Consider the following 10,877-nt stretch of genomic DNA (forward strand, 5'->3'; position numbering starts at 1 on the left):
TATATATATATATATATATATATATATATATATATATATATATATGTATATGTATATATATATTAATGTATATATTAATTGAGATATATTGCAACTATATACGCGTTTCAGTATTCGCGTAAAGTAAGTACGTTCGGTTTTTTTTAACAAAGAGACGTATTAAATATATTCGAACAATTCCAATAGAATAGAAGATTGATTAATGGATTAAGGAGAGAAGATATGTTCGAGTGCCGTTTGTCGAATATCTGTGTTTTTGCACTGAATATCTGTGAAATTTACACAATTTGTGAAAATGTACAAAATTTCTCTCTGCTTCGAATTGAAGTTAGAGTTCAATTTTCCTTAAGCTAGCGCTATTTCGGCGTGATCGATTATAACGACTTTAAATTGGCTATAAATCGGCTCTCTATATTTGCGAGAGAATTACGGAACACTTCAACTCTCCGCGCTACTTATTCACCTATGTGTTTTTCGCGCCATGAATAGATCGTCGAAAACGAATTTTAGTAATAGTCGTCCATTCTTCGTCGTGTCATTTGTGGTTGCCCGAAGCTGCTAGCACCCACTTGAACTTGCGCTTGCAGGTGAGATGGTAATTCGTTCCATACGGATTGTGGCACAGTTTCTGAAAATTGCATAGAAATCAGGAAACTTCTTTTGCCTACTTGATAATAAGGTAAAAATACCAATGACACTAAATGCAGAATATTCTTTTATATTTGTTTTGGCCTTTAAATATTTAAACTTTCAACATAAAAAATATATATAAAATATTTCATATTAAAAGTTTAAATATTTAAAGGCCACACAGAATAATAAGAATGGTCATGTACGTATCTTGGAACTTTTATCTTAATTTGTATTATATTTCTGATAATAATGAAAAGAAAGAGAAGCAATTTTTTGCTTCTCGAATTTTTTGTTCACGATTTCTTCATTCTTATTAGCAGATGAATTGAACATTTTCAAATCGCTAAAGCGTTTTACAAAAGGCGTAATGGAGTTACGTTTGACTTGCCTGTGCACTTGTACAATAAGTCGGACCAGGTAATCATTTCCTGCGAGAAGCAATAGACACCCAGTCGACCGCCTGCATAGGTTGAATCGTAAATGTTTCCGGAGTCAGTTATTAGGCGCGTGCCCTCGTGTAGCCAGAATCTGATCAGACCGATTTGCGGTCTGTAAAGCAGATGCCACCTGTACGAAGTCCTCTGTTGCCAGCCGTACTTGCTCGGGTCCCTCCATAAAATCTTCACCTGATTAGGCGTATCTTCGTTATGCCACAGACTGTTTCTGAGCACCTCGCCCGGACCGGTCTCGGAATTGACGAGTCTCAACGTGATTCCGGCATCGGCCACCGCGCGGAATGGTGTACCCAACCAGTAGACCTGATTCTCCCTCTTCCAGGCGACGATGTAAAATCTGCGATTGTCTTGATAGGAGAATACGAATCCCACGTAATCGTCGTCGGTGTCGTCGTCGATGTAAAAGGTGCCCTCGTAATCGACGCCGCTGAGTATGTCCGGCCCTTAATAGTTAATAAGAGTTCAAGATATGTTTCTCTCACACGCTTACATCATGAGCTTACCTATAGCGATTCCAGGGTCGCTGTTGATGAGCTGTTGAATCTCCGCACCGTGATGATTGATTCTCCATACAGGATCTTCCTGGGAGGTACCGATCGGATCGAGAGCGATTGTTGTGTATTTTCGAAAATCCGTTGACCATATCAGACTATTGTTGGGACAGTTGTCGTAAATATTGATAACCGTGTCGTTGTCATTGTCGTTCCAACACGCGTCGCCGATACCGTCGTCTACGCGTATAAAATGCGGAATATAAACATTACAAATATACAAATCGTGACACATCAGTGACACCGTCCTCGTCAGTGACACATTTATCCTTTTCTGTTCAGGATTGGATTCCCCACACCGTTCTTTTTGAAAAAAATGTTAAAGTCCATAGCACAAATAACGTGTAATAAAATTTTACTCAGGAGGTTTTGGATCATTACTATTATTATCCGCTTAATATGTCACGTTATATAAAAATAAAAAAAGAGGAAAAGAATGAACTTACGATTGATGTCACGCTGATCCGGATTGTATACATAAGGACAGTTATCGATTCCATTCGGTACGCCGTCGTTGTCGATATCGTCGTCGCACTCGTCGCCAACACCATCGTGGTCGCCGTCGTTTTGTCCGGGGTTCGGCACACTGGGACAATTGTCCAGGTTGTCTTGTACGCCGTCCTTATCCCTGTCCATGTCGTTGTCGCAAACATCCCCGACGCCGTCACCGTCCTGATCCGCTTGATTGGAATTCGGTGCGTGTCGGCAATTGTCACAGGCGTCGCCGATACCGTCGCCGTCAGTATCAAATTGATCCGCGTTCCTCATCTTTGGGCAGTTGTCCTGATGATTCGGGATACCTAAATGATATTTTTCAATCACTAGAGTGCGACACGTCAACCTAGACAGATGTCTACTTTTCACCAATAATCGTTCTCTGATCAGCAATTGTTACTTGATAATTGCGATTAAGTTAATCAGCCGTATAAATTGCCGTATAATCAATCAATCTCTCCTTCTTTTCTTTTTAATATTAATATTTGACGTCGTGATAACTACGGTCATCATCCATGTCGTCGTCGCAGTCATCGCCTGTGCCGTCGCCATCGATATCCCACTGCTTCGGATTATTGACCAGCGGGCAATTGTCGCAAATGTCACCGGTCTTGTCGCCATCGGTGTCCCGTTGGTCCGGATTATAAACGAACGGACAATTGTCGATCGTATCTAGCACGCTGTCGTTGTCGGAATCTTGGTCGCAGGCGTCGCCTATGCCGTCCTCGTCAGTATCCTCTTGCCCGCTGTTAGGCGTCGTCGGACAGTTGTCGGACCGACAGCGAGGATCGTGACAACTGAGGCTCCTGTCGGGAATACCATCCAGGTCGGTATCGGGACCACAAGTCTGACCGTTTCCGGCCCAACCGACGTGACACTGCGAAGAATAGAATCTATATAAGTGGATAAAAGTAGATTAGATGGCTGAAAGCAAGTTCTCGTTTTGGTAGCATTTGTCGTGATACATGTCCACCTGTATAATAAGTTACAAACAATTTTTATTAGCAAACTCATCACAGTAATGACTCTCAATTTTGGCGCGTGTTTTAAGGGAAACACGCTTGAAAATGTTTTTGTACGCAGAATATAAGGTTATTCACACAAAAACAAACTTTATATTTCATAAATAAAATTTCAAATATTTTTTCTCAGTATGATACTTACTTTACAAGTATACTCATGAGTGAACGCTTGAACGCAATCGGAATTGACGTCGCAGCCTGTCGTTGAACCTGGGCAGACGTTGCCTCTAGAATGACACCCTATTGTTTGATTGCCGATGTAGCCGCTTCTGCATGGTCCGCATCTGTAGGATCCCTTCGACAATCAAGAGTAATATTTAAAGCTCGTACATCTGGATATAGCTCGGACGTGTTGAAACTTTTTCGCGAATTTCTCACCTCAGTATTGATACACTCTGAGTAAGGATCGCATCCGCCGTTGTTGGTTTCGCACTCGTTTATGTCGCGGCAGATCTGTTTTTGCTTTCGGGCCATTTCGATGCCGATACCTTCCACAAATGGTCCGACGTAACCCCTCGGACACTGGTCGCATCTATACCCAGGGTGGAGATTGATGCAACGCACTCCAGGGTAGCACGGGTGAGACAGTTCGCATTCGTTCACGTCGAGGCAGGTCGTGCCGTTGCCTACGTATCCTCTTGGGCAAGGACCACACCTGTGTCATATTTATAATTAACAAAACAAGATTTTGTGTGCTACACGGAAAAAAATATTTTGTTGAATTAACCAAATACCTGGTCAAATATGAACGATCCAGAAATTCCGATTGAAGTAACTCGAATTCTGTTTGAGTTAACAAGATTTTTGGTAAACTAACCAAACATGTGTGGTTATTTAACCAGATAACTCAACCAAATCTTTTTTTTCTGTGTAGGATTGTAAAGCGAATTTCTGCTTTAAGATAAGGATGTTTTTAATTGAGACAGACTTTCTCTCAATTGCAATTAAACGTAGAAAGCCCGAAAATAACTCACTAATGTTTACATACCTGTAATACGGTGGATGCTCAGTGGGGTAGCACTGAACTTCCGGATGACAGGGTTGAGAATGACAGCCGTTTCTGCGTCTCTCGCACTTCTCGCCATTGCCCGTGTATCCGCTCGGGCATCCGCCGCATCTGGAAACAAAGTTTGCACGCGATGTAAATTTCGGCGATCTCGGCGGTTTTCGTTGATTTCGTAAAAGCATGACTCCACCTGTAACCGTTGGTGACTTCGTAACACTGCACCCCGGGGTAGCACGGTCGGTCGATGCAGGTGATAACGTGGATCTTGCTGCAGACCCGTCCGTTTCCGGTGAAACCAGGAGGACAGGGGCCGCATTGGGGTCCTCTGGACGTTTCGCGACAATCGGCGCCGGGGAAGCACGGGGAGTTGTGGTCGCACGTGGACGTTGGCCGTGTCGGCGGTGGCACTACGGAATTACCGGGATCACGGCTCGTGACGAGTGAATTGCCTGAATGTTTTCGGGGCTTTTTCGGTCTCTGGTACGTGTCATCCACGTGCATCGTCGAGCGGCCCGTCGTACATGCGCGGATCAATGAGATGTGCATACGTGTTCGTGTGTGTTTGAGAGAAGAAACTGTGCTGACGTGAAAATCGACGTTGCGAATTTTACGTTGCGGGGTTAATTTCATCGATGCGTTATACAGTATAGACAGTATGGATAGTAATGTGGCGCGCTAACGCACGATGCAAAGCAACCTTCGCTCAAAATCCTATTATCAGCCTGGTTTTAGTCTGTATTCTGCTAATAATAATGTCCGCAATAATAATAATGTAGAGATGCAAGCATCAGTTATGTTAAATAAGCATTTTCGCGAGAATGATTGCGGATTGCGCACTCACCGCTGCGGGGAACGATTAGCTCGGAGGCATTAATGACGTTAGCATTGAACGATCTGGCGATGTTGCTGAAATGACTGTATACGAAACACATTTTTCGCAGTAGCGCTTGGTAGTTCTCACATATCAAAAGAGATATTCAAAGTTCAAATACAAGAAAAAGAGAGAGAGAGAGAGAGAGAGAAAGCTGTCGATTGCGCAACACAAGAGAACAAGAGTCACAACAAAGTCGAATTTTTCTAACAACAGGCATTTATTGCGTTGTAAGATTGTTTGATACAACTCGTTGCACATATAAATAGGTGTCGCCGCTGACAACTACCACGTACAGACCAGTTCGAAGAGGTGGAGGATAATACGCGCGAGATTAAGTAAAATCAGTCGATAGGTGCGACAGAGTCGTCGATCGACATTAAATACGAGGCGGCTTTGGCTAACTTCTACGTTAGGGAGGACTATTATTTTCGAGCACATGTTCCTTTCAATACGACGAAACGTCACTCACCGATGGGTGCACGACACGCCGCGCAGTTTTCGATCAAACGACGAAGTTGTTGGGTTTCCAGTCTCTGCAAAAGACGATAAGTTGCAGATTACTTTTCGAGTCGCGCGCGCGCGCGACTTTCTTCGTGAAATATTTCGCGATACGAGTGTCACAACTGCGATCTCTTACGTCCGAAAAAAGAATGAAAAACTTTCGTTTTGCAATCGGGACAAATATTTACGTTTACGTTCGTCATACTTATCGCGCTCTACTTTCGAAGTGAATTCTCAAATCGATTTATTGTACATTCATCGTTTGATTAACTCAAATGTTTAACGCACAGGAATGCAACGGCATAGTCGCTTCGCGCATACTTACGTTTTGCTCCAATTCCTTCCACATCTTCTTAGTGGCGTCGATTAATTCGTTTAGGGCTTTCACGATGTTGGTGTCGGTCAGACAAACTGAAAAATACCGAGCGTGAAAACGTGTTGAACGGAACCTAATTAATCGACTCGATTAATCATATTCCACCCACTTTTCTCATCTAGACTCTGAATTCCAATGTCGCCTCTTCTAGGTAACCTTGGCTTGTGTCCAGATCGGTCACCGTCAGGTTCAGACTCATTCTGATCGTACGGTTCTATGGCTGTATTTTTGTCGAACGAACTCCATTCACCGGGTCGTTTGTTAGGTCCTCGTTCACTCGAAGAACCGCGTCCTTTGTCAGGACGCAAATCCGGCTCGTAGGGTCGTTTGGATTCCGTGGATCCTTTCGATTCAGGTCGCCCAGACTTGACAAGATCGTGATATCCATCGTCTGTGTCCGACGTTGGTTCCGTCTCGTCCAGTTCGTCGGGTTTCAAGTTGAACACGTAATTGGACGGATTCCTGTCAGGTCGCTTGTGGTCGCGGTCAGGACGATGCGAGTTGGAATAATCGGGATCACCGCGTCCAGGGCGAGAGCCGTGCGGCTTCTTCTTGTCGGATGGTTCCTTATGACCGGGCCGATGACGATTGGGACGATTACCGCTAACGGACGAAACGGCTGATTCCGGACTACTGCGGTTCTGGTCCGTAGACGCATCAGCCTCTTCAATCGTCTCGTCCTCGTCGGAAGTGGTACCGGTCGGTCGAGACGCGGGTCGAATTCTTGTATGACCGGGAAATAAATCGGTCTCAAGTACTGACGGGAGAACCATGTCGACTAGTTTATCAGGGCATTCCTCTTTCCTCAGCACCTCGTTGATGCTCGTCTTGTATACTTTTGCCTGGCTTCTCCGTTCTCGCAACTAAAACAAGATTTCGAAACGATTCTTACCAAGTCGACATTGTTACTATAAAGAAAAAAAATTTCAATATACTATAGAAGAGTGTTAAACAAAATGGAACGAGAATATGTATACATAAATGCATCTTTAATATTATTAAGCTGTGTCATTAAGAGCACGATAGCGAATCAAAGAACAAGTCGTCTTGCATAAGTGTTTTGTTATTTGAGTAGCAGAAAAATACAGAAGGCTGATCGATAGATCGGTGAGAATTGAGGACAGTCGTCAAGTGACGACGCATATATAGCCGAAATATGCTTGTAATTTTGCTTCTGTGGAAGAAATAGGGCGCGAATAATTCATTGAAACGAATTCAATTTTCCCGAGCATTCATCGGAAATCGTTGCGTTCGGGTTGGGCAAGTCAGCCAGGTGCACACGATACAGAAGCAACTAGCTTAGGTCTCGTCAACCATATTTGGGAAGACGTCGTCCCACGTTCGCGGACGTCATGGACGACACGTAAATAAGAAAGAAATCGTCGTGCGAGCACAAGTCGTGGAAGAAAGCGACAAACGAAAGATCACGTCGAGTTAAAGGGGAGCCAAGAGAGTGACGAGTGTGTGAGCGGGTCGTGTTATACTTGTTAATGTATCGTAACGAGACGAGGCTCACCACTTCCACGTACGGGCTCTCCTCGTTCTCGGCGATGTCGCGGAAGGTTCTCTTGAGCGGTATGGAGCCCTGGTAGACACAGTCGACGTATACGTCCACGCGACGATTCAGTTCACCTTGACGCACCAGGATAACCAGGCTCTTTAGCGGCGTGTTCACCGCGAGGCTGTCCACATTGATGTGGCCAGCGCTGCGTCGACCACTCTCGTCGAGACTCTCGAGTATAACTGGAATGAGGAACTTTAATATCGTTACAGCAAAATTCGTCGGAACAATTCGAGGGTGATCTAGAGAAAAAGGTCTGTCGGCTCACCGCGTTTCGTTCGCCGATCGAGTATCAGTACCATCTTGCTCTTCGACTCTCCATACTTGACGGCTAAGAGAGTCTCGATCGCGCTGCCAGACTGCCTCTTCTTGATCTTGATGTTAGACAGCGCGATCACGAAATCATCTTCCTGCCACACATCCTGCAGGTCCCTCTTGAGACCTGTCGGAAATCGACGGGATGTAAAAGGGAGGCGAATGGTAGAACGGTGTAAAAGAGAGAGTTGAACGACCGTGAGAACGAGTCCTTGTTCGCAGATCTCACGTCACTACCGGATTTCTTGTCGAGTCTTACACCAAGAATGGTGCTTTCATGATGCGGACGCGTCAACCAAATCGATGATACCATTTAACCGCGTAAAATGCAATTGAAGGAATACGAAAATCAGCAGACAAAATTGCAGTAAAGTAAAAGTATCAATTCCGGACACACGCACCTAATCCTAAACGTTCTTGTCTTATTGTTTTGGTCTTTAAATATGAATATTCAGACTTTCAAAATAAAATATATATGTATATACATGTGTTTTATGTTGTAAGCTTGAAGATTCGCATTTAAAAATTAAAACAATAAGCTTGTCCAGAATTGGACACACGTCCGCACGTATTGGTATATTTATCTTAAGACGCGCACTAATTTAATTCGAATGAAATCCTTGCGTGCAATCGGGTTGAATCAGGATGAAATGTTCAATTCTTTTCGTAAAATGTCTGTTTTTTCTTAAAATCAGCACAATGTGAACAAAGCGTCGCGTTTTCACGGCAGATGTTTACCTTCGTCCGGTATAACAGCACCGTCGACGGCGTAGACAACGAGCAATCCCAGAATCAGCACCGTCAGGACTCGCATCCTGACGTGTAACTGCGTGTCCGTAGCTCACGCGAATAATCAAACTGTCGTGAACTTTTTTCGCGAGCAGCAAAGATGAGGAAGCAGCGGTCGCCCGCGAGTTCCTTTCGAGAATACGTTCCTCTCGATGATGCTTTCGGAGTCGCGACGCGGAAAGTTCTGACGGACGCGCGAGCGCGTCAACGTGGATACGAGAGCCCGTCCGTGGACTGAAGCGCGGACGCGGGTCGCCCGCGACTTTATACGTCGCCCACGACGGTTTTACGAATGAGATTTCGTGCGTGCCGCTACCTGTATGAAGTACGAAGGAGCGGAAAAAAGTATTGATGAATTGGGATCTTATCGCGGTGAATTAATCCAGTCGTGTCACATCTTTCAAGTCGCAAGAAGGACAGGAACCAGATGGGACTCTTTAGTAGGACATCTTTGCAGAAGAGAGTAATTTAATTTCCAATTGAAGATCACCGATAAGCGGAAACGGACAGTTAGATGAGCGATCTTGTTGTTTTCATCTGGCTGAGATGTAAAATCGGTATCGCGATGTCGAGCTTCGCACACTATTACTCTCTGTTCTGTAATAGTGTTGTGCGCGCACGCCCACATGCTGTTTCCTACGGCATGGAATAGTCATAGCGGAAAGGCGCGTCGCAACCGGCGCCAATATAAATCAATCGCTTCCTTCTACGGTGGCAGAAGAAGTATCTCGGCAGAATCGATTAGCGCACTCATTCGCGCATCAGCGCTCCATGTTATTTTGGAACGTAGAACTGTCGTCAAGACAGAAACATGACAGATGAAAAACAAACGAGGAAACTCTGTAAATAATGCCTTTTCTGTGTCCCAATGCGTTTTGGGCCTCCTTATTTATTTCGAGAATCTCTTATCGGTGGATTCGCGATTCAGGAGCGACTCCTCATCTCGACAGTCTCGTTAACAGTAAGGTACTTAGTCTTCTCAACGCGATCCAACAGGTATGTAACAATGTCGCTGGTGTGCCAGTTACGTGTGTGTGGGAAGTGGTCCCACCTACATATACACACCAGTTTCGAAGCTGGGCGAAGCCTAGTTTCCTTTACGATTAATGTCTTGAGAAATGGTAGGAAATGGGAGAGGCTAGAAACGATGGGGCCTCTATGGGGTCGGTAGCGTTTGCTAATCGTCCGCGAAGACCATGAATCAACTCGTAATCCTCTCGACCGATTATATCGTGGCGAAATGCTTTGAATATTGTGCCGTGCTTCTCATCCACATCGTAACACGTTGCTGTACGCGTTGCGAACGCGCGTAACGAAAGGGCCCATTTCGTCTCTCATCGTCATCTTGGCCTTGTCGTTAACTACGTTCCAGCCGTGTCGGGATACTGAAACCGGGACTCTGCGGATGCCTCTCTGGTCATTCATTTTTCATCCTAATTAAGCGACGTTACGAATATACTGCGCGGCCAAGGTATAATTTATGTGTGTAACAAGCTCGTTACGTGTAACAGACTCAACACGGAGTCACGCAGATTTGACTCAATTGAGACTGAGTTAACACACCGCACAGACATTGCTGTTTCTGGGAAAAACGCTCTTGATGACAACTTTACCTGTTATAAGTCTCGAAATACATTATTACGTTATTCGTTGCTTCATCGCGCTGAAATCATAATAGCCTCATCGAGTGAGTCGACACATTGTTTTATTATTTATTTGCAGGAAATACGTAATTAGAAACATTAAAATCAGTCCTGCGCGAACGTTGATTACGTATAGGAAACTTTTAAGTGATAAGAATTGTACGTAATATAAACGAGACGAGAACGCGAGAATTTTTTCGTAGTATCTTAGTATTTCTCCGAGATATTACTATCAAATATAGGCGAGTGTATCTATATAAATAGTTTACGTAACTTATTTGTACAATCGTGTCACAGAGTCGTGCGAAGTTACGGGAAAGAGAACATAAACGCGACGAAACCGCACACTTGCATTTGGATTTGCATTTGCATGATAAACTCGATCACGATCTCGGCAGATCGTTTCGCGCTAATTCGTTGCGCGCATAGTCGTACGCATAAAGTAACTCGATTAGTTTCTTAGCTATTTGAAATAAATATGTCTAAAGATGAGCGAGAGAGAGAGAGAGAGAGAGAGAGAGAGAGAGAGAGAGAGAGAGAGAGAGAGAGAGAGAATGATTAACCAAATAATATAAATGCGTTTTTCCAACCGATCATGGCAAATTTTCGGAAGGATCGTCGAGATCTTCTTTTCTCAGCCGAGCGAAGCTCAGTTG

General features: G+C 44.4%; 1 protein-coding gene across 1 annotated transcript; it reads right to left on the reverse strand.

Annotated features, from left to right (window-relative positions):
- Nucleotides 1-8: 8 nt before the first annotated feature.
- Nucleotides 9-9,407, reverse strand: LOC116848795 (cartilage oligomeric matrix protein). Its single transcript, XM_032825279.1, has 15 exons — nt 8,528-9,407; nt 7,743-7,916; nt 7,430-7,656; nt 6,023-6,776; nt 5,863-5,948; nt 5,506-5,569; nt 4,353-4,569; nt 4,145-4,273; nt 3,535-3,811; nt 3,299-3,451; nt 2,639-3,011; nt 2,086-2,439; nt 1,592-1,819; nt 1,022-1,531; nt 9-628 (listed from the first exon to the last, which is right to left on the reverse strand). Exons 1-15 carry the CDS (start codon nt 8,601-8,603, stop codon nt 507-509), a joined length of 3,744 nt encoding a protein of 1,247 aa, XP_032681170.1. The 5' UTR covers nt 8,604-9,407; the 3' UTR covers nt 9-506.
- Between the last annotated feature and the right edge of the window lie 1,470 nt (nt 9,408-10,877).

The sequence above is a fragment of the Odontomachus brunneus genome, unplaced genomic scaffold (genome assembly GCF_010583005.1).
Source record: "Odontomachus brunneus isolate Ranch 3 - 2012 unplaced genomic scaffold, Obru_v1 Obru_scaffold_100, whole genome shotgun sequence".
Taxonomy (NCBI): domain Eukaryota; kingdom Metazoa; phylum Arthropoda; class Insecta; order Hymenoptera; family Formicidae; genus Odontomachus; species Odontomachus brunneus.

Excerpts from the sequence above, each read along its gene's own strand:
- LOC116848795 (XM_032825279.1), bottom strand. The coding sequence starts at position 8,603 with ATGCGAGTCCTGACGGTGCTGATTCTGGGATTGCTCGTTGTCTACGCC. Across the intron at positions 4,274-4,352 it reads GAAGTCACCAACGGTTACAG|ATGCGGCGGATGCCCGAGCG; the intron begins GTGGAGTCATGC and ends CTTTGTTTCCAG. Across the intron at positions 1,820-2,085 it reads GGATCAGCGTGACATCAATC|ACGACGGTATCGGCGACGCG; the intron begins GTAAGTTCATTC and ends TTATACGCGTAG.